This window comes from Bombus vancouverensis, chromosome 2 (assembly GCF_051014615.1).
Source record: "Bombus vancouverensis nearcticus chromosome 2, iyBomVanc1_principal, whole genome shotgun sequence".
Lineage (NCBI taxonomy): Eukaryota > Metazoa > Arthropoda > Insecta > Hymenoptera > Apidae > Bombus > Bombus vancouverensis.
This window is the reverse complement of record NC_134912.1, coordinates 7,196,369-7,221,700: the sequence shown is the minus strand read 5'-3', so window position 1 is coordinate 7,221,700 and position 25,332 is coordinate 7,196,369. Positions and strand designations below refer to the sequence as shown.

Below are 25,332 nucleotides of genomic sequence, written 5' to 3'. Positions count from 1 at the left end.
TACAAGTTGTTTTAGAAGTCAATGATGCAGGGAATAGAAATGAAGGTTAGTAGTGACACAAACATTCTTTTTCACTATAACCCATTGTCGCTTCATTTTTAGAAAATAAATTTATTAAGGTAGGTGTCTATCATTTTTGTAAGTTTTCCATAAATTTGCAATAAAATTGTTAGTTTTACAATAAGTTTTCCATAAAATTGCAATTGATAGTATTAGAGATATATTATCTAATATAATAATATAAGGATAAAGTAACATAACCTAAATATGGCCGGTGGTCGCACCACATACTCAGCGTTCGTAGCCACATTAGTATGCAAAATATATCGCTATATAAAGTAGAATAAGACATTAGGAACGCGATTTAATAATTAATGTTGTCGTGGTATTCAAAATGGAAGTTTCCATTTAGTAAACGTTCGCAAAATTTCAATAACATTGCGAATGAATACAATTTCATTAAAAAATTCTTGTTCATTTAAACGTCAGTCATTCATGCCAGATTGATTTGCACGTTCTACGATTTACAATTTACCTCAATTCATTTTTACAAACATTACGTAAAAAAACGCACGTCAAGGATACCTTTGCAGATATGCAAATATAACTGATCATTTCATATCACCACAAGGAAAGGTTAACTGTACATGCGATAGCAATGTAATAACTGGTTGTAATTGTAGAATAAGAAGAGTGTATACTTTTAAACTTGTTTTCACCGAACATGTGCAAGTGTGACACTTCATGAATTTCAAAAGTCATTATTAACGGGTCCAGACATTCGACGACGTGGCAATTTTTTTGCAACCAGATACAAACAAGATCGTATAATCGTCGACGAATGGAGAATTTGTCAACGAAACCACGTAGTTCCTCTTAGCTAATGATGCAATTCCAACAGGTCATTGAATACGCGAATGTTTCAAACGATCGTGCAAGTAAATGGCCTACAGTGTGAATCGTGAGTACTTATGCGAGCTGTTACGACGCACGTTAAACGATCATACGGTCGTGGAATATAAATGGGAAGTTTCATTAACGACGTTGCACGTATGTTCCGTCGAATTTTCGAGATGCTACACTTGCTTGGAAACCAGCACCGATTTCGCGAAAATGCGCCCCGTGGATCGACCGTGATGTCGTATTTCATTGTTGTTTTTCGTTTCGTGTCCATTTCCTCCGATCTTTCCAGTCGAGTGTACGATTACGATTTATAACGTAGAAAATCTGGAATGGTGTTCGAGCAACCATGAGTGATCGGTTTGATCGTGCATCGAGTTAACAAAGCGAAATCGTTCGAGAAATATGTATTACATTTTCGTTGCGATTTTGCATAATGCGATTCAATAAAATTTACGCACGCGACGTGTTCGACTGTTACGTAATATTTTCGCCAGAATTCGACATAATGTTCGAAACGTGGCGATCATCGATAATTGATGTGTTATATTAATAGCAACAAAGGCACATCGGACAATGATTTGAAAAATAAAATAAAATCGATTTGCGATAGGCCAGGCGACAAAGCAGTGTTACCAATTTTCCGATATCCTGTAATAATGCTCGAACGATTTACTTCCTCCATTTCGCGGCGTTTCTCCGTGATGGCTCGTTGAAATCGTGAAATTCAAGTGTAGAATGAATCGAACGATCATCAGTTGGCGTAGATTTATTTCGAAGAGAAGACCAGGCGTCGGCGTTAATTTGGTGTCTCGTAAAGTCGTAAACAACGTGGCTTGCGTTCTAAATGTACGAGGATTTCCGGTGTTTTATCGGAGACCATAAAGCCGTGTGTTACGATTGTGCCCGTCGATATCCTGATTTTCGTCGCGAATGACTTTTTAGTATGATCTCTTTTGCAACGACGACAGTTCCTCTTTATTTTTTTTCTCTATTCTTTTTTGTTCTCTTTTTTATCTTCTTGTTTCATCAGTTGCACCACTCGCAGAAATGAAGTGATAGACCGTTGGTTGCGAGATATGATTTTTGTACTTCGTTCGATTATTTTAAAGAATAACAAAACGGAATAGATTGCGTTTCTGTAATTACATGTAATGTATGATATTATGTAGTAGGTTCAAATCAAATTATTTTGTAGAAAATCACCTTTGTGCTCATTGCTATAATATTAATCTATTAATCATGTTATTAATATAAATTTTCTCTTAATACCATTTATTTTTTAAAGCACTCTATTTTAACTGCTATTTCAAACGATAACTGTTATCTTTGTTTACCTTACCTGTGTCACTGTCATTTCCGTCATCTGCTTTTAGTTTCTTTCATTTTCCAGTTATACTTTTGTACTCGTTATTATCCCTACATCATTTCCAGGAAGTGAAATTCAAAAAGTACTAGTCTTATAAATATTAGTTCCAAGTAAGGATAGTCTTTTGTTAATGATTTCCATTTCGATAATCGCAATTTCCAATAGTGAAGAACGATATATGTAATCCATAATTTTAATTTCTTGCGTGTAAACGAAATTAGAGATTAGATATCATGATCTACGAGCAAAGTTCGAATAAGCTTCCTCCATTTTATGGACGTATAAGATCCACTTCTCATTCACGAGCAGAGCTGTTAACTCAGAGAACATCTGTACATGTAGTTGCAGTAAACTTGGGTTTCTCTGTCGTTAGCGAGTAATAATTTGCGAGTGGAAATGTATATATGCACAAATAAGAGATAAACGTCTAACGTTCTTACAATCGTAGTGCTTGATGAAACGAAGGAGGAACGAGTTTCGCTATTAAATATAAATACGTTTTCGCAGGATTCTTGTCACAACGTTGAATTTATTTGCTTGACTCAAGACTTCCACTGAGGTCTCTTTGTTTACCCAGTTTCACAAAATAGTCTATATTAGTCTACGTGATCGTAGTAGCTGCATTATACCCGAGCTGAATAATGTTAATATGACGCAATCGGATTTTAGCTTGCTATAGGTACAACCGCGATTCATTTTATGGATAAAAAATTAATGATATGGGAATATTTCTTGGAAATGAAGCTTGATTCAGAAGAAAAGAATTGTATACAAGTCCCAGTTTTTTCCGCAAAACTTTTCCAGTATATTTTATAAGCAAGGCTAAGAGAAGAATGCTATACTGTATTTGTATTTATATTTATTACCTCTTGCCTTTCGGCTTTGGGAGGCTCCCGATTTTATGCATGACTCCTTACAAATTCTATATAATTGCCTTCCTTACATTATACTTATTCTAATCTCACTCTTTACTTATCGCTATATAAATCTTAACTAATCATTTAAACAATCAATTTAATCAATCATAAATTCTTAGTAACCTTCTAACAATTATACTTTGGTCTGATTCTTATTTTGTTTCTTGGCCACTAAAATCACCAGATATCTCACCAATGGATTTTCACTTGTGAGAAACTGTGATAGAAAAAGTTTATGAAACACAAATTAATACGCATCAAGAGTTAGTGCAAAGAATTACTATTTATTATATTTATTATATATATTTATTATATTCGTATATTAATTCGCACCTATTTACGCAATTAAGGACAGTTTCCTTTCCATTTTCCAACAAGAAATTAGTAACACAATAGACTATATTTCCCATAGATGCCAGTTTTGCATTCTTAATAACAGGCTACGATTTGAAATGATATTATAATGCGAACCGATAATCAACTCCCATGTGATATCGAAGAAGAAAGTATCCTATTGTCGTTTCATATTTTTATTGTAATTTCTAACGAAGCATTTAGGAACAGGAGCTTATAAAATATCTTTTTCTTATTTTTGGTTATAGACTACACCGGTGAAGTTTAGCGGGAAGGTACTGAAATGCCCTGCACGTGTTTAGGAAAACATCTTTGCTGGAAACTTGGTTAGAGAATTTGTAAAACTATTCTGTAAGAACAATTTTTTGGTAACTTCAACTTGTGAAACATTCCATCGTTTCCAACTAAACAAAATGCCCTGTATACCTACGTAACTTTGTTAGTGAACAATATGTATACGTCGAATATTTTTGTCAAATTGCAAGTCAACTATTTCGAACGGTGTTGATAATTTGATTGTATTATATAACGTTATATAACGTATATGCATTTAACGTTGCTTCAACAGCGGAGGTCATTAGCAGAGCAGCACAGTTAACAATCTATAATTTTAAATACAATTTTGTAGATATCAGGAATCGAAGTTCAGCAGATTTTGGCTAGGATCCAACAATTTGATCATATAATTAGACGGTTTAGTAGTTCTCCTAGTTTTAAGTCTACTATATTGTAGTATATAATTTACAATTACTTTAACATGAAATTGTGTATCAAGAAAAAGCGATTGTACGATTACGCAACTGTCTGGAACGTAATCTTAAGGTAATATTTGTTCCCTTATTAGAAATTAGGACATTGATTGGTATCTATGGACAACGACAAAAACTTTGCGTGAAGAGTGTTCGACAGAATATTTCTTAGATAATATGTCGTCAGGCTGTTTCTCATTATCGGTTAATGGTGCAATGATAGTAAGTGTGCTTCTCTGAGACTGGTACCAGCACCATTGTGCGACGCAAATGTTGAGTCATCACGACTGAAAATATCGTAATTACACCGTCCGTTTACACACGTATATTTTCTCCTTGACTGTATGCAGTGTACCTGCAAATGGTGACGTGTCCAGAACATTCGAGCTTGAACTGCATGATTTGCTCGCGGAAAGAATAAAGTAATGCATCGTGACCATTTCAACTCGCTTCCTTTAAATTGTGGTTATTTCCGTTTTTATCGGAGCTATATTTGAAAATCGTGGTTCGAAATTTTAATAAAAGAACGTTATTCGGATAGAATGAGGCATTTCCATTTCTTCGACGTTTAATTAAAACTTTAAATACGAAGTAGTCATTTCCTCGAATTTAATAGATATGTATGAATAATCCTTCTTCCTTTAATTTTCTAATTTTATGGATAACGAAAATATAAGCACTTAGATGCTGAACCATTGCATAGTAATAATATGCTTTGATTCGGTAACGTAATATTGCGAATTAACTTTCGTTAAAATAAAAAAATTTCGATTAATTATTCAAACGGAAGGAAAGGTATGATTTCTCCGAAGAAGCTTCCAATTATTCCAATATTCTGATTATTCAATTTCGTCTAAACATTCAGAAGCTTTATCATATACGATGACTGTCAGGAAATCACTTTGAACATCTCGAGGACAGATTACGTTCTTGATGTAATTTACTTAGTAATCATGTAAAATAAATCTTATTGTGACAAAATGTCACTCATTGTTCCACAAGACTTCACTCGTTAATGAAATACCGTGAACTACCTCGTATTGTATGATCTTCGCATTGATAGTAACTGATTCAGTATGTTCTGTTTCTAAGTTTTGACAAGATTGGGGCAAATTTTGGCAAAACTAATTTTCCTATCGCTCAATGGCTTTTTACTTCTTAACTAAACTTTATTATTAATTCCGCAATTACAAATATATTAAGTTGTGAGACATAAATTTACTCAACAATGTTTCATTATAGATTAAACGATTCTACAAAAGAATTACAGTTCACGGACAGCGAATAGTAAAGTTTGCTTTAAGTAATTGATAAGTTACATTAAGACTGTGAAATTCCTTTCCGATCTTCAATATGGCAGGACGTTTCCGAATGCATATTCCTCCAAGACATTTTACCATAGTTCCTATTTTTATTCCCAGGAAATATTTCATAATCAGTTTACTAACTCCTGACTGGTTCAAGTGATATTGATTGAATAATTTGCCACTTGATTATGAACTAAATAAAATTTAATATGAAATTGTTCGAAAATTTTAAATACAACTTTACTAATTTCTTCTCTATTATATAAAATTATAATCATTGACTTTCTTTCAAATCATAAAAAACATAGTACATATTAACGTGTGATTCATTCTTCGCGTTCACGATATAACCTGAACACGTCAATTCGTTACGTATTCCTACAGACGAAACATTATTTTCTTTGAAAAAAGACAAGCGAGACACAAGTTGTTAAACTACGCTAAATGTACATTTTTCTTTTATTGATTTTTTTTATGATTTGCACGTGATCTGCTCTTATTCTTCTCGTACACATCCATTCAGAAAGGCGTTTCCCTGGTTCCATTCATTCAATCGACGACAATATGTCGCGACACAATCACGCAATCATAGCACGCTGTCGAATAACATTGTTCGTTTCTTTCCGTAAAAGATTCATCGTTAAACTGCTATCGCGGTTAAAAGTCCTATCGAAGTTAAAAGTCTTTACAGAGGGAAACATAATATTTCTATTACATTCACTATGTTCTTGGAATTTTTAGATTCCAATCTTGCTTTCGTGATAATAAACAGAAAGACTTTCAATGTTGTAAAGAGAAAGTGTAACTAACACAGGAGCGAGAAGACATGTATACTAACAACGGATCCTTCATATTTTGTTAAAAAATAAATTTATGTACGCTGCTACTTATTCTTTCATTATGAACAGTTATTGAAATAAAACTGATCAAAAATTGATATAAAAGCTGAAATTATACAAAAAGAAATAAGAAGAAAATTGATATTATACGTATGGATACCTGTAAATATATATATATATATTTGTCTATATGTATATATATATATATTTGTCTATATGTATATATATATATATATACATATAGACAATGATTTTGAAAAATTGAATTTTTATTATGAAAAATTGTTTTCGAAAAGTAAAAATTCCTTGTATTCGATAAAAAGAAAAAACTCACGACTTTCTCTAATCTCACACAATGAAATGAATCTGGAATCACAGAAAGCGAAGATTTCCATCAATTTCGTGCAGCTTTGTCTTCATATTTTGCAAGTCACGTCCACTGTTTTAATGCTTTGCGCATTCTCTTAATCGGTTTCTAAAATTATCTGCGGGAACATAATATTCAGACGTCACAATCTGTGTTAAGGTCGAGCGAAGGAAAAGTGGAGCGAATATTCGCTCGTCACTGTCGAACTGCATTTCACGCGAAAACTTTATCGACAAGCCGATGTTCCAAGAAAAAGAGAATGAAAAAGCGAAAAAGCATAAACTTACGATAGCCTTATGAAAAAATAGATAAGTAATAAAAATAATAATGTCTTAGAGAAATATTATTCAAGGCCGTATTGACGAGAAAAATAGGTTTTGACACAGAGCCGAAAGTTTAGACATTATCCAGTGACTCTCTCGTATCAAGCGGAGCCAGGTACTGTTTATAGATTACCACCGGGCGTACACTGTTGGTTGCTATAGCTTGAAAACGGTTTTCCACCTGTGTGCCACCTTTCGTCGGCACGAAGGAATCTCTCAAGGGTTGTATCCAGCGTGGGGAGTCGATCACGGTTAGCCACACAGCGAAGTAACCCCGTCCACCAGGATAGAACTGTTGAAAAATGGAAGAACCCTTATCTTGGAGGATACCTGAAAGCACTCGACGAGAATCCCATTCGGCTGGCAGTTGATAAACCGAAGGAAAGGATCGTGGAAAGATCGTAGGCCTATCGAGAGTGGCAGGTAAGAAGTAAAAAGGAAGGAAGAAAAAGCGTAATCTAGAGTGGACAAACGTCAAGAAAAAGACGTTTGGAGGACGTGAAAGAACGTAAAGAGGGATGTCTGAATGGGTGGTGTCTGCTCGTGTCGAGGTCGCGGTAGCCAGGTGAATGCTGGCTCGATCCTTGATCGAGTGATCAGTCATGCGAGCGACGAGGATCAATGTCTATTGTATCGTCTGGCCAATTATAAGAAGGGCGGCGAGCTGATCGAGTCGTACAATCAAGGTGGCCAAGCGGAAGTGGAAAAATTGATCAGGGAACAGTTCGGTGTACTGATGTACGCAGATGGGAAGGGTCAGGCGATCAATCGGGCGGAATATCTACGTTGGAAATTCCGTGACCTCGAGCAGGTTGTGCTACCAATAGAGGCTTCTTTGTCACAGTTTGATCCTCTGGCTCAATGGAACGATCATGAAGCATGTTGGCAGATGCAATATAGAGGATCACTCGGAGAGACTCTCCTGCATGTCCTGATTATATGCGATACCAGGATACACACACGACTAGCGCGTATTCTGCTTAAGTGCTTTCCACGATTGGCTATTGACGTAGTCGAGGGCGAGGAGTACCTCGGCGCTAGCGCTCTGCATCTCGCTATCGCGTACAACAATAATGAACTGGTTCAAGATCTCGTGGAGGCGGGCGCGATTATTTCTCAGAGGGCGATAGGCAGCTTTTTCCTGCCTAGGGACCAACAACGAACGAATCCAGCTAAGAATACGGATTACGAGGGATTAGCATACCTGGGAGAGTATCCCCTCGCCTGGGCTGCTTGCTGTGCAAACGAGAGTGTTTACAACTTATTACTCGACTCTGGCGCTGATCCCGACGAGCAGGACTCTTTTGGGAACATGATACTACATATGGTAGTCGTTTGTGATAAATTGGTATGTACTTGTTAAATTTGCTTATATCGTACGTTATTCTAAGCAAATGTTCATTTGAATTACTGTTTTGTTTCTGCAATATTCTTTGAATATTTCTATTTCACTGTTTCGAGAGGCATATTTTTCTATAATATGTAAGTTGATTAATCGAACGATATCTTGTACAAGTATATATCGTTATTCAAGGTTCAATTCGTGGTAATAGTTAATATGTGATGCTATTTCTTTTATCTTTTATACACATTTTTATACCACATTATACGCATCTTTTATACCACATTATGATATTTTCCTTAATAAATTATTGACAGAACAACTTCTTACGTATATGTGTATGCATCTATTCTGCATAAACATCGCATCATAATTCTCGAAGAAGAAATATTTATTATTATTTGAAATTGTATGTCCAGAGAACCTTGAACAATAACTTACGATTGTTTTCTATAGAAATTTTTTAAACAACACTGAGCACTTGAATTCCTTGTCCTATAGCATAAGTATACCTAACTATAATTCATACATGATAAACAGGAAGCATATCGACGAAAATTTAAAAGGTTTCGCGATCTAGCAAATGTGGACGTAGTCGTAGTGTTTAAAAACCTAATTAACTCGTCTAGCCATAAAAGCTTTATAAGATAAAGGATTAATAAGCCTCATACGGGTTTAAACGATAAAATCGAAGTAGCATTCACGATATTAGACAGAATATATCGAACGAACAGGTGAATTAATCGACTCACCATAAATATTATTCTGCGTATCGGTAATTTCCATATAACGTAATTGAAAATAGTTTACTCGGTTATTGGTGTAACAAAGCTCTAATAAAGATTATTTGTTGGCAAACCGGTCAAAAATTGATCGCTATATTGATTTTTTTCAAAGGAACCGGAAAAAATTTCAAGCTGCAATTTACCAATATTTTTGCCAGATTTTTTTTATTTTTTATTCGTAACTATCTGCATATTTTCACAAGGTTATATCGGTTTTCGTGGAATCATGATCCGACCAAGTCGAAAGTTATTTCGGGAGAGTATGTATCTTTACAATTCGTGCTACATTGATAAACAATTAAATATAACAAAGCAACGGTATATAAAAATGGAACATCGAGTATTCGAAAACTCGATTAACTACGATTTGATTTGTTTATATATACATACGTACACATGCAATACCAAGCCCATACGACTTTAACCTCGTATGACTTCTTCATTCTTTTGAAAAGGTAGTAAAAAATAAGATAGTAGAGGAATTACGCTTTTATATGTGTACATTTTAGACAAATAAAACCACATTTTTTTTCAACCCCCGTAGCACAGTCAATATCGCAAGTTTCTTCATAATATTCATTTGCATTTTTTTTAATTTCATCGCTTATTTCATTATTACGTTACGTATCTAATATTACAATATTGTGCGCGAACATTCTATCCCTTATTTACTTGCAACGAATATATAAAAAAGAGAGAAAAGTCGATATCACTGAACCAACGCAAACGAATACCATCTTAAACAACAGACCACACAGCGTACTGGTCTGTTTTTCTTAGACCATCGACAAAGATTTCCGCTAAATCGAGTACAATAGCACGGCTGTATAACGCAGGACATGTTCGGGTATGCCCTCCGTCATCCGAAGCTTCCTGCTCGCAATGGGATCGTGAATGCCGCCGGACTGACCCCATTGACGCTCGCCTGCCAGCTGGGTCGCGCAGAGGTCTTTCGGGAGATGTTGGAACTGTCTGCACGAGAATTCTGGCGTTACAGTAATATCACCTGCTCGGCATATCCGCTGAATGCACTCGACACGCTGTTACCTGACGGCAGAACAAGTACGTCGTAATGCTAATCGAATTACACGCTTTCGAGAATCGTCGTCCGGGTTTCGTCGTCCACGAGCAACGTTCAAGTGGCCACTCACTTTGTGACGTGCCTTCGTATAACTGCCAAGACTCAAGGCCGAATCGTCTTTAGATCGTTTCTTCTATTTCGGTGGAAAAAAGGGGATACCGGTTCTCCGGTAATACCATGTAATTGGCTCGCCTTTTTCGAATCCCGATCGACACCTCTTGATTGATTTTCTGAGGGAAATACCGGTGCTTTGAAATCAGTGTTCTGGGAGAGCCGGAAATTTGTAGCTGCTTTGGGACCTTTAATTTATGGAATTGCCAGATCGTGCGAATATCGTTGGTAATAGAAGATAAAATATATTCCAGGTTTTGGTTTGATATTTAAGGTACTAACGATTTTTCGATGATACCAGCGCTCGTGGAGATAAAATATGGGTTTAAGAAGAACACTGTGCATGATTCGAGCTCGATTCGATATGTGATTTTACGCGTATGTAGTTGCGCGTATGATATTATTCTTTGATATGAGGGGGAAATCACTAAAACCTTGAAGAGAATTTTTGTGCGAAAGAGTATTTAAGATTCAAAAATAATTGTCTTATTTTTAAATAGTTACGTTTGTTCATTTCTGATAACAGATACGTACTTTACTATATATCGAGTGCAGATTTAATAATTTTAATAAATGACGAACAACATTCGCCATGGATTTCGAATTGCGAACATCTTTCGAAGCACCGTTGTATTTTATTTTTTGAACTTTTATTTTGAACTTTGTATTTTATTTTTAGAATTAAAAACTGTGGAACTGAATTGTGGATCGAACGAAACATTCTCCTTATTTGAATAGAATTTTTCTTTTTTACAAAACAGGATTTTTAATTAAACAGTTCACAAATGTTTATACAAGTGGTTGACGAAAGACATATGATTAGATACGTTAAGAACTTTCTTACGGAACATGCGAATCTTTTAAGATCTTTCGTATGGACTTGTAGATTTTTAAGAACCTTTTTAAGAATTTTGCGGATTTTAAGCGTTCACATTGACGAGCTTTTCCGACTTTGTCAAGAATTTATTCAGACTTTGTACGCATTTGAGAAAGTCTCGTTATAACACTCGTTAATTGCGAGTATTACCAAATACTGAATCAAGAAACGAGCAATCATATAATTCGATCGTGAGACCTCGATATCCATGAGCAATCACATTACTCGCGATCGTCGTTTAATTTCCACGAAATTCGTCTTCGATAGAGAGACGCACCGTGCACGAAGCTAAGCCCCGTTACCATGCCACGATCTGCATTTAAAGAGCCCGGCAATCGGACTTCTGCCAAATTGTATCGAAGTTCCCAGCAGTCTCTTGAGCCTGCCTGCTTTCCTTTCCTCTCTCTCATTCACCTTCGAATTCGTGCAAAGTGGATGTATCCATCCACGATTGGCGAGTTTTCTAGACGTTTCGGTGATTCATGGGAAGCAAAGAAAGAAACGGAAGGGAAAGACAGAAACAGCAAGATAGAGAGATAGAGAGAAAGCATAGATGCCAGTGTGAAGATTGTGCAACGTTGGGAATGCCACCCTTGAAGAGGGGCGCGGAAACGGTGTAAGAAGGAAGACAAGGGAAAGCGGGTCGTTGCAGGATGCAATTACGGCCATTTAACGAAGTTTCGAGATTAGCCGCGGACGCGGAGTTGGGTGCTCGCGTTTCATTTAGTTTCGGAATCCATTATCCTTTCACCCAGCTCTTCCTCCAACCTAACCTCACTACCACTTCGTACCCACCATCGTCTCTCCACGCTCCTTCGTTTCCTAGCCGTGTCCGTCTTTGTCACCGCGGCGTGAATGTCATCCGATGGATTCGCCGATAGCTGAGTCAAGACGAACCTACCGACTAAAGGATGGGGATGACACGGGGTGGAGAGAGGGTAACCATGTCGTTGGTATATATGTATAAGAGAGGGTGAACTTTGGGCTTGCTCTCCTTCCAACGGGAACGCTTAATTACTCCGAGCCAAGGCCAGCTAGCCAGCCAGCCAGCCAGCCAGCCAGCCAGGGTCCGTCAGTTGGTTAGCCGGACCAGTTCAGTTCGCTGGGTAAACCAGTCTGCTAACCAAGGTCCAGACTTTCCTTCTTATTTTCTTTGCCGTTTCTTCGCTCTTTCTTCCCAGTTCGAGTTTTTCGCGTTTGTATTTGTCACGCGCGCCGTTGTGAAAGAGGGGACCTTCGAAAAGAGACTTTACAGGGAGGTCGCAGTTTTGAGGAGTCGCGTTAATTCCTTTGTTAAAGCCTTTCGGCTGTCCTTTGTTAGCATCGTGAGAATTCCTCGTGGATCCTCAATGACACAAAATCGTCGAGACCTTCTTTCACCCGCCGTTGTATTTCCTTTCTTCTTTCGAAGAATCTTCCTCTTCTTTCAACGAATGAAGGGGACTAAGATCTCCAAGGGAATACAAGAGAAACTACAGGGGTCTAAAGGGGAGACAGAAAAAGCATACAGACCACCAGGGAGACAATGTTTCGTCCACGTGTCGTCATTATCGATCATGTAGAGGGAGGGAGGGAGTGAGGGAGGGAGGGGAGAGAGGGGGCGGGGAAAGAAGGAAAACGAAATGGGGAGGAGCAACTAAAAGCGATAAAGTTGATCGATGATATTCCTAACGCCTCTTTGTTCTCTATCGAGCGGCTTGACACGAAAATTCATCGGGCGTATGCGTTCACAGGGACAGAGGTTTCCTGATATAATCTGTCGCGCTATTACATCACCAGCGATCGACTTTTGATGTTCCCTGATGAAATTAACCTCGGAAAGATAGCTTAAATCGATTACTGGGAACACGGATGGCCGCCTCTGCTGAAACGTTAATAATTATCCGGACGCAGCACTTAGGGATGATTATCAGCGATAGCGAATCGTTATTCAACTTTGGCTCAACGTCCGTTTTTGCGGGACTGGTCGACCACCTCGGTCCACTCGTTGATCCACGGGATGACCATAGGTGAGGAGAGAACAGAGAACCGTCAGGGAAAACTTCTCGTGAGGTTCGTACCGGAGTTGGATATAATTACGAGTTGCGGTAACGACCGCCTACTATAGAGAAGTTCGTCGTGTGCGCGAACTTTGAACACCCTGTTCGACACAGTGGCGATGTATCGCCGAAAATTCAAGATTGGACGACAGCAACTGTCAGACGTAAGACACTTGGATGGTATCGTGTACAATGCATTTTCCGATACGCGTAACATATCGTGTGAATAAATTGTGGTTGACGAAAATTTGCAAAAGGGAATTGATAGAACTTGGTGGATGTATGGGTGAAATCACGAATACCCCGAGAAGACTCCTTTTGTTTTAATCAAGCGTGCTGGAGATTTTGCACTACAAAAGTTTTATGGATGTTGCTGAAACAGGATAAATGTGCGTGCAAGATAGCGATGGAAAATGCTGTATAAATTCTTGGTAAAAAATGTCCTAAGAAAGTTTTAAAGAACAAATCCTGCGATAGAATGTGTCACCTTAAGACACGGATTTGCTAGGAAGTTTAGTTATTGATTTAATTCGAGTTTGCTTGTTTTAAATTATCGAAAAAGGTTTCTCGTTACTGAAGCTTGCTGTTGTCGATAGTGAGAAACTAGTTTATATTCTATTTCTTTCGTAAAATTGGACAGCTCTGCATCTAAAAATTATAAAAAACTCTTTGCTTAACTTTAAACATTTCATTTCACATCATTACTATTACCAATACCAAACAGTACTCGTTCAATAAGCTTCTGTAAATTCACGAATATTTCCTTCTTTTACAAAGTTTCGTTCAACAGTATTAACAGTTTCAAATCTACCTACATACTTAGTACCTCTTAAATTCCATTATTCGACTTAACCCCTTAACCTACGATTTACGTTCGAGAGTGCCCGTAATATTTACGATTGATCCGATCATCTGCTACGGGCTATGTCCGTAGTTGTAGGTTAAGGGGTTAAAACATTTTAATCCGCGTGATTATCAACGGGATGTATCGGACAAGTACAGCGTCGCATAGATATTTGGTCGCAGATCGAATTGATCGGTCCCGTAACAGCGTTTAAGCTTCAGCGAAACATCAAAGTGGCTAGTCAAATTAATATTCGCGCACTACCCACGAACCGTTAAATGCTTAGTTAATTGAATCTCACAATGGGGGCTCCATATAATTCGGAGGTGCGAGAGAAAAGGAACGAGATAGATTCGGTCGTCCGAAAGCTCGAGCATCGATTCGATCGGCGTAGAAGACAGAGCTGGAATGGAAAGTTTCGGACCGGATAGAACGGGGACGCGGATATTCGTTGCCATTTTGCTTGCACATCTGAAATTCAATTTCCCAGCCAAAAGCTGTCGGGGAAGTTCCCATCAATGGCGGCTCCGCTGCCGCCGTCGCGGTGGAGTGTGAAAGAGAGGAGAATGGAGATTGACAACAGACGCGAGCGAACGTTAAAACGTTTCCTTGAAAATATCCAATGGAACTGCGAACTTTCCTGACGCTTTAAGCTACCGTGAAAGCAGCTTTGTTTGGGTCGACGACTGATTAAAGAGTCTGAAGGCAAGACGATCGAGGTGAGACGTTGCCATCGCCATCGTACGAAGAATTTGACGCGACACGGCGCGTCTAGTCGAGACGACACGCGAAAAGGAAAACGAATCCGATCGATGAACGCGCTAAACTTTACCAAACTTACCAACGATGAACGCTTAATACTTCACGGCGAAGTCAGCTGAACAAAATTCGATAATCAATACGGATGACACGGTTAAAAGTTCGTTGGCCGTTGTTCGATATTTGTCGGTTCTTTCAAATCTTTCACGCTCCACCGTACTCTGTAGACTGCTTTTGTTTCGCGATCAAATTAGTGTAACAATGTTGGATTGCTTGTAACAGTGTTGACCAAACAATGTTCGTGGATTTTTTGATTTGAATGAAAGGATTAATTGATCGTGTACAAGCCAACTTTGATTTAGCTAAAACGTGACAGATTTATGAGGTGCTATATGTCGTTAATTTCATGTACATATGATATGGATTAAATTTTTAAAATATTTGTACAGTATTTGACAAAAATACTATAGAATAGAGGCGATACTGTCGGTGGCTCTTTTTCAAGGGGATGAAACCTTCGACGCAGTTTCGTTATTCTCGATTCTCGTTTTATCTTTTAGCCATTGAATATCTTCAAATTCGTTTGTACCAAGATTTTAAGCTCACGGTGTATGTACTAAGGCGGAGAGAAATCGGCATAACGTTTTGTTACTAGCAAATGTGTAGTATAGATTTATCTGTCCACGTTCAGTAGTGAAAGTGTAAGTAATAGGTATCCCGTAAGCATTCCAACTGCTTGCCTTTGGTGAATATTTTAAGACTTTGAATACTAAAAATACAAGGAGAGTGGTACTTTATGTGCGTCAAGATATCATAATACTCTAACATGCTGTTACAAATCGAAACATCAATCAAAAGTCTTCTTTATTATTTTATTTTAAACTTACTTTGCCACAATTGGTATAGATCAAGAAAGACGGAGATCGTGCAATGTGAGTTTGAAGTGACTATAATAGTAAGTCTGAATTTATTAATTTCAAACGATTACTTCCAATGTCGAAGTACATTCGCTGTTATAGTTTACCCATTTCCCTATTTATTGACGGCAGACACTCGTTAATAAAAAGAAAGTAGAAAGGAAATTATATATGTATAAGATACAGTGTAATCTATAAATAACACAGTGAGATGGGAACGAACCAAGATCTAGAGCGAGATATGAGCTCGTGTTTGCACAAATAAGGCAACTGGTAAAAAAGATCAGCGAATGTATGAAAATCATCGATATTATGTATCGTCGCTCGATTAAAACTATCAAAACGTTCACTGCACAAATTCATTTCTGCTACGACATATAAGTTACTGGCTATTTCTAATAGTGTGCGACAGTCGTTATTTGTATGTGTTCGGTGCAACAATTCGGCTAGTGTAGTACATCGAACTAACATTAGCTGACTTTTAGCAAGTTCGACCAGCAGATTAACGATTCGATGGAATTCTTTCGTGGTCTGCAGAATCGAGGTGGGCCGGCGTAAACTTTTATCTTTACATGCAAGAAAGTTTAGCCAGCGCACGTGGCGTGGTTACAGAAAAAGCCACCATCCTTCCTTCGCCGCCGCCCACCGTCGCCCCGAGGAAACTCGCGCATCTAATATATATAGCCGCTAATGCAAAACCCATAATTATCGCGGCGTAGAGAGAACCCTAAAGTGATGTTCCATTAACCGCAAATGGTCCTCTCCGAATTTCTATTTCAGACTGGAACTCCGCGCTATTTATCATTCTGAACGGTACGAAGGAGGAGCACTTGGACATGCTGGACGGTGGTATTATTCAGCGATTACTCGAGGAAAAATGGAAGACCTTTGCGCGGGTAAGTGCGTCCACGTGACAATATTCTCGCTACCACCTCCTTTCCGGACATTTTTCACGGATTCTAGCTAGACCAGCTTCTTCCTGCTCGGGGAAAGCAATGGTATCCATTAGACCGCTCCGTTAGGAATTTCCACCCTTTGCTTGTACGTTCAAAGAATTTAATTGATATTTTGCTGCTCGCATGCCTCATATATACGACGCTTTGCTAAATGTAGTATTATTGAGCAACGTGTGCAATTTTTCACAAACAGATGCAATGAAATTGTAGAATAAAAATTTCGTAAACGAGGAATTCTTATTTTTCGCTTGTATAATTAAAAAGCTTTACAAAGTATAATTCTATACGAAGGGATAAAGCGAGAGCCTTAATCTTTGTAAATGAGCCTTTGTTTAAGATAAATTCGATTTTGGAAATGTATAAAATTTTCGTGCATTTTATTTACCATTGTATATCGTGTTTCTCAGGTTTTTTTTCACAAAACGATATTGGCATATTCTATAGGTAAAAATAAGAGAAAAATATTATATAATTAGAAGCTCACAAGTATTTCATTAAAAAGTTATAACAAAAATATCAAATGATAACAGGCTGGATTTTTGTTGAATAAAACGTACAGATAAATGAACAGTATTTGCGTTAGCTTCACTTTAAAATATTGATCGATTTGTTACACTACGAATTCTTTGTTGATTTCTTCCTTTAATTCCATCGAATGCGTTGCATATCCTTTATCTCCTACAAGAAAATCATATCCGATGCTCATAGAAAGCAAACAATTTCTTCTCCTCGACTTATCCATCGTGGGTATTAATGTCTCGTTTATCGTAAATTAAAATTCAATTATCAAATGAAAATCTACTTTGATCCTATCTTGCCTATCTCCGTTATAATTTTTTAATACAGCATTTATGAGCCTACATTTATGTAGCATTATTCTCTTATCTTTACTCACAGCTGGCACCGTTTTATAGCAAAAACCTGGAAGACTCTGTACGTAAGTATTGTTGCCGCAAATCGACGAAAAAGCGCGGTCGGACAGTTACAGGCGGTAAGTACTTCCGTTACCATTTACATTCATCATCAAGCGCACGGTTATGGTTACAGTGGTCGCTCAGAGCTCGTTATCAAAACAAATCTCGAACGCGAGAACCATCGTCGTTTCGAATATGAAATAAATGTACGTGCAATTTAAAAAACGTCCGCTCATTAACCCTTTCGAGGCATCAAGTGCCATTGGGCGGGCGTGATTATGACCGCAATCAGTCGGACGTCGACGACTATCGTTGTTCCACGAGATCATTCGGAGATTGCCGATAGCATCGTGAATGCCAGGCCGACCCGGTCAATCGAAATAAATCGTGCGGCGCGTTCACCATTCCAACCTAGAAAACCTCTGGAAAATCCTGTCGATGCCACTCGATCGTCCGGCCGTCGAGCACGCGAGTGACAATCGTTTCCGAGTCAACGTTCGTCCAACGTCTACTCGACGTCACTTGGTAATCACCGGAATAATTTGAAATACGCTCGTGCACGTGTAAGTACTTGCCTGAGCAACGAAAATTTCTGGTGTATGTACCTGGTGCGCCTCGTACGAGCTTCGTCAATTAGGACAGCTGACATGTACATCCAATTATAGGATTATTATTAGGGTTGACGTACGGGATACACGATAAAAATGTTAAAGGGGTGAGAATGGATGGTTTTGGCATACGTTTGATGTCTACTTGGCTTGGTATTTTCAACGATGGAGGAGTTTCATTGATGATGGGCATTAAGCACGTAGAAACGTTTCATTAAGTGTATTTTAGTCTAGGATCGACTAAGGTGGAAATTCTGAACTTCTGATAAGTAATATTAAAATTACTTAACAAGGAAAAATAGAAACGAAAGAACACGTTAGAATCGTTTCTTGTCCCGGTGTATGAAGTTGATAGTAACATGATCGGAGTTTCGGAGGATCAAGATATTAATTGAACTTCAAACGGCGTTCGAATGTTTTTTGAAGAAGAGATCGAAAAATTTAACCAAAAAAATGTGATTAATTTGATGCATATTTTTCATTTTGCGAAATATCACTTTTGCATTCTTTCATTTAAAATTTCATACATATTCATTTTATCAATTTACTATATTTTGCATAGAAATTGTCTGTATAAATTATCGCAATATTTATATGTTATATACATGTGTTGCACAAACAACAAGAACGAAGTGATGTGAATATATGAATATCATCAATCATACGAAAAATATTCAACTTATAATGTTAAAGTATGTACACATGTATAGACAGGCATGCGAGTATTTACACATAACAGGCTTTCCTAACTTTACAGCACACAGTTCTCTAATGTCTATATTCGTGGAATCGATATCACGTTCTCTATTTCTTGACACAAGAAAAGTATTTTATATCGCAAGGAGAAAAAACTTTGGAATTACTCTCACGAAATCAAAGACGTAACGTTTCATGTAAAGCCATCATTTATTAATCGTGCAGCGTAATTACACGTATTTTCGTCGCTTTTACGAATTAGTTTGATTAATTTCGCTGTTATTTGAAATAGTTTCGTAAAACGCGAGCACAAAACGTTAAAAAAACATGAATACGTAGAATTTATGAAAAATTTCATATTTAAATATCGCTGACTGTATTTTCCATATCGAAAATTAAAAGAGGTTATGCGGTAACCACCGATCCGTGTATTATTTCGAAAATTGTTTCCGATAAAAATGTAAAAAAGTCGGCCGAGTTAACACGAGGTTAAAAAAAAAAGAAGTATGTACATACATTTTTTTTTCTTTTTGCTATCGATACGTATACATACATAATATCGAGATTGAATTGATTGCTCGTTACGGACATTTAAGAAACTTGTAATGGAGTTAATGGAACATCGTGTACAACTACGGAGGAACATCATAATGACACAGCATCCATGATATATCCCACTTATAGTACTAATCACGACCACGTTTAAACCGCATACAAGCGTCAAATGACCAATTATGCCATGATACTGTACACAGAGATTAGCATGGTTGTAGTGTAATTAATCACGAAGCACATTTGATGGTAACACGTCATTAGAACAACTCCACGGACTGACGAGAATATACGTTACTTGAACATTCGCAAATATCTATTCGTGTTATCCGTCAATTTAAACAACACAATAACTTAATGGAGAATTACGTTTATTATCGTAAGCCATGAATCGCACTTCTGTTTGCCGCACTTAGAATTATCGCTTGGACCTTTCATCTTTTGTTATCTATGTTGGCTTTACATGTTTTTCATAGTGACGTGCAATAGATGTATATGTTATGTATATATGCGTTGCAGATATTCAGTCATTTTTTCAGTGTTATATTTTTTATAAACGCATTTGTATGTTTTCCAAGTGGAAGTATTTCGACTGTTGATCATCAATTTTGAAATTTTCCGAGAGAGTTTTTGAACATATATATTTGATCGCTGCCGTTTATCGGCCGCCCTCTACGTCTTGAAACAGGTTGAAAACAGCCCTTAAAATTTAACAGATAGATCAAAATATATTTTGAAAATGTTAAGAATTGCTGGTATAGAGATTCAAAATTATTAGGTTGTTTGGAAGGTTTATAGCGAAATATATAAAAAATTTAGAAACAACGTATATCCAACGTATTAACTATCGAAAACACTTTGAATATCTTCACTTATGGGACAACCTATGGAAAGATCAAAGAAGACAAAGAATTATTCAATGATTAGCATACCACTCTAATAATTAGTATGCCCCTATGAAAGTTGCAGTTCTTGAAACGGTTGATCATCCTGGTGTTCCATCTGACATCACTCTCGCTAGCCGTGTATATGAGACCGTCGAACATCGATGCCACCCTCCTGGAATGGCCGGAAGAAATCACGGAAGTTGGACGCATGATCGCGGAGTGCACCACGGTGATAGGTGTGCTGAGCTACATTTTGGTGCAACTAGGCGGCGAGGTAGTCAACATTGGTCTTCTATCGTTCATGAAACAATTGGTACGTTTAATCTTAAATCTTGCTTCTTGGATGAATTCATCCCGCGCTGCGTAGCTGGAAAGATGGCTAGCGAATGGCACAGGGGCAAGCAAAGTAAGCAAAAGCTCCACTTATCAGATACTTACCCGTTCGTACAATCGGAGCTGATTTTCATATGACTAGATTTTGCTCATTCGTTAGATTACAAGGTGAAGCAGGGCTAAGTCTAAGCCGATAAGTCTGAAGTTGAATAATGGGAATTTAGGAACAAATTCGATAAACCGAATACTGTGGTGACTAGATTACGGAATTATTAAGCATTTATAGGGAATTGGGAGGTATAAACAGACGTAGAATACAGAGTGTACACGATTTACTAAAATATATATAAATATAAAATATTTGAAGTATAGGACTCGGTACGATATTTAGCGAGTAAAACAGATGTCTATCTGGATTACATTTTTTTTAATTGGACTTGTAAACATACGAACGTGCATATTTTATCGCAGTCTAGCGATGAAATTAGTTCGGATAAATGGAGTTCGAGCAAACGAAGTTCTACCGTATTCCTGTTGCTCATCTCGCTCGTATGATCTTGTTTGTACGTCTGACACCTTCGACCAATAAGTTTGCTTATTTTTATGATTCTACTTGCTAAATTAGAAATAGCCAATCGAACCTGCATTCCTTTGCCTAATAGCCTTTTCAGTTTTCTATTATACATCGACGGTTCAGCCGTGAAAGTTATACTCTCACGAAACACTCCGTTGTTCCATACATCGAGATATCTCACTTGGATGGATGGACGGAGGCAATTTCGAATCTCTCGAATCGCGCCGCGGGTATCGAAGGTTGAGCAAACCGCCAGTGAACGGTAACGGGTCAGGAGTATAATGGAAGAAAGGAAGTATTTCGTCGTGAATGCAGTGCGCTTCTAGATACGAGAGATTCCTTTTTTTTTTGTTGGTTTGGCTGGATAGAGCGTGCACGGGGTTCTGATCGCAATTTGAAAGTAAACATATGCCGCGTGAGGTTCTTTTTTTATTTTTCACTGGTAGAAGCTGGAGAAGAATGTAAAAATTGTTGTATAACAATTTCTGGGGTATTATATCGAATAATTCATCAGTTGCTGTTACTAAAAGTTTCATAGAAAAAGGCATCTGTCAACATTTATCTTTTTATGGAGGGAGAAAAGAGGTTTTATATTCGATGTTCATTGCATACATTTCAATCTTTTTCACGAAATCGGTATGTTCTATAATTTCGATGGGTTTTGTATGCAAGTCTGTCAGAGGACCGTATCCAATTGAATTATTTTGAAGATCTCATGATTGCGGTTGTTTTTTAGGCAAAACGTATTCAAATTAGATGAACATGGATTAGACGAACGATTTGATTCAGTGCCATGTGTATCTCTCGATTTTCGTATGTTATAAAATACATTCTAAAAAATATTGTATTAATGATTACTCAAAACTTACAAGTTGCTAAAACACCGTTCTGCCTCGAAAACTCACGATTAAAGCTTGGAAACGAGAATGGAAATAAATCGTTGCTCACGTGCCAAACCAAACACAAGAAATTTGCATCGTTTATCTAAAAGAGGACATTGTTCGCGAATTAATTTCTCACTAACGGCCGAATTACTCGTAAATCGCGCTCATTGAGCATTCTCGTACGGGGGAATACGTAATTCGTAATTAGCCTGGCTCGCTCGATAGCGTAGACATCAAGTGTACGATATAATTAGGACGACTTGATGTATGCGGCAGTATTATGTGATATATCGCGAGTTATTAATCGTGATCGCGTATCAACATTGCCGTGGAATCCTTTTCGAACCACTGAAAATGATTCTCTAGGAAGTAACTCCGATTTCACGGCACAATTATGCAGATCGTTTGCTTGGCGACGCAACGCGTTGCCACGTACCGAAATTCCATGGCGTATATCGATTCCTCTGCGGAAGGCCGTGAAGCGTGCAAGAATACGTGCTACCTTTGACGTTTCACCTGCGCATTTACCTTACAGAGTCACGAGCCTGCCAAGCTCATATTCTTGATCAGCAATCTGCTCATACTCGCGTGCATACCATGTCGTCTTGCTGGTAATAGGCATGCTGAAGACGCGATACTCGTGGTTGCTGTTCCCGGCTCTTGGTTCCTCCTCATGTTCTTTGCTGGGTGAGTGACGTTTTGTGTTCTTGATTGCTACTGAATTTCTAGCGTTTACGCTACACGCTTAAGAGAAGGAACAACTGAATAAGAATTCAAAAGGAAATCTCTTTCCATTAATAATTGCCAATTCCGTATTAAGCGTGCTCAATTGCTGTAATTTTTATATATGCCCAATTATTTTCTATATAACTATTTTTATATATCCGCAATTTTGTATGTCCTGCAACCGGAAAGAATGAAAAAAGATCCGTTTCTCTTGCCGATTTTTAATCAATTGTAATTTTTTTCTCTTAAGTACTATCTCTTTTTGTTTGATAAAACTAATTTTATTTTATTTCATTAATAACGACATAAGTTTTAATTGTATTACATGTAAGTTTATTATTTTAGTAATTAGAGATAATTAGCGATTAGCAATTTCCGAAGAGTATTAATTAACGAAGATAAAAAGTTATTTAATCATTGTAATGTTAATGTCACAATATCGACGGCTTTGAAAAACTGTTATTTTATATGTAGTTACATTAGATCTAAGATAGCGACTTCTTGAATACATTACAGACTTCGTATAGTTAAAGCGTTATCTTCTCACTGGAATTATGTATTAAATATATGTATGTTCTTAAGAGTAGAAGATACGATAGGAAATTATATAAGAAGCTTACTTTACTTAACTGATGAGTTGTTTGATGTATTACTTATGTATGACTTGTTCCAAAACTTCTTCCACACATGTAAATGCTAATTAAGCCAGCAACAAGTAATAGAATGATCGCAACAGCCTCCAGACTATGAACTAATCTCTGCCATTGAAATGGAACGAATGTCTATAGATTTTCATCACTGAAATGAAAATGGAGCTTCGAAAGGAACTTTTTATTTCATCTTCTATGTCTTTGCTTAGCAATCAGTTAAAATTACTTGAAAAATAGAACTTAAAAGGTATTAATTTATACAAAATTTGATTCCATATTCGATAAATATTACTCGTAACATATTTAACAAATTCTCTAACTTCATTTATATTATATCGAATCAAATCGATTAATTTCATATTTTATTCCTTTTTTTATAAAAATAGCTACCTTAAAATCTGTATCTTTGCTTCATTAATAATCTAAAAGATAACTCACCACACTAGAAGCTCACAGTCTGTGTATTCTACGCTGTATGTTTATCAACTTTTTATTTGCATGTTAGTTAAGCATGATTGCATCGTAAGGAAGTGAACTTAGAAATTGCTGATTTAATGTCTAATGCATTGAAAGAACTATGCGTGAGTCAGCGATGACCCTCGATGTTTATCAGTAATTATATTTCTCCAATAAAGGACACGAATAATTTACCATTTGACATTGAAATTAAATTCTGAAAAGAAATACGGTAAATGTTTTATAAACTCGAATATATTAATATACATTGTATGCTTATCTTATATAGTTCACTGCTATATGTACTTACGTTAACGCATTTATTACAACAATTAACTGCTAAAATTTCGTGTGTGACCGTTGCATTAGCAGAGAGGATTTACAAACCTGCATTTATCTAGCGCGACTTTACGCTACGCTTCGTTAATAGAATGTGAATTATTAACGGCATCGGTGTTTGTTAATAATATAGCAGGTAACGACGATGTCGAATGGATGTTTCGCCGTTGAAATTCCGTTGGTGGCTAGTTAGCTTATGACAGAAATATTCATGAAGAGTGATAAAAGAATGCTTGATTAAGTATTATGTCGCCTGGTCATGCAACGTTGGCTACACGTGCTATTTAAAATACCTGCGACGATATTTTGTAACTTCGACGTATCTCCTTATTTACTATAGCTATAATTATGTCGAAAGTTGTTCCGTTTTTTTTAAACGAATGAATTACTTTCATTTCTAAAATATTTCTGAAAATATAATGGATGTCAAGCAAATATACAGATTATTGCAACGTAATAGTAAATAAATATGTTAATTTTGTTTGCAATATATGCAACGCTCAGTTATAGTTATTTTTGCTAGTTTACTATCTTTTTGTTATGTAGAGAATTTAACAAATTGAAGATTTCGAATATCCAGAATTTGACTATCATTCGAAAACAAACATTTAATTCGGAACTAAGTAATTGACATATAATCCAACTGGTTAGATTTTGACGTGAAATAACTATGAGTTATATCCGTTCCTGGAATGATATGTAATGATCACAGCATAAATTTGATTAATATACTCAGGATTATTAATATCGCTGGTAATGGCGCGCATACGTTACATCAATAGCACAAATTTACTACATTTATATTATAAATTAAACGAAATTATATATCAATGATAAAAGGTATACCAACTTGATTATTTAATAGAAGCATACAAAA

The 25,332-nt window shown here is 36.9% G+C and overlaps 1 protein-coding gene across 5 annotated transcripts in view; it reads left to right on the top strand.

Annotated features, from left to right (window-relative positions):
- Positions 1-678: 678 nt before the first annotated feature.
- Positions 679-25,332, top strand: part of iav (transient receptor potential cation channel subfamily V iav) — a 63,663-nt gene continuing 39,009 nt past the window's right edge. Inside the window, exons 1-6 of one of the 5 annotated variants that reach the window (XM_033344015.2) lie at positions 679-961; positions 7,139-8,473; positions 10,089-10,314; positions 16,661-16,776; positions 20,570-20,806; positions 22,820-22,971. In XM_033344015.2, the coding sequence (XP_033199906.1) occupies positions 7,652-8,473; positions 10,089-10,314; positions 16,661-16,776; positions 20,570-20,806; positions 22,820-22,971 (1,553 nt within the window). In that variant the 5' untranslated portion in view covers positions 679-961; positions 7,139-7,651. Of the gene's footprint in view, positions 962-6,760; positions 8,474-10,088; positions 10,315-16,660; positions 16,777-20,569; positions 20,807-22,819; positions 22,972-25,332 lie in introns of those variants that run through there. The other 4 variants (XM_033344014.2, XM_076625382.1, XM_076625396.1 and 1 more) reach the window with 4 other exon arrangements.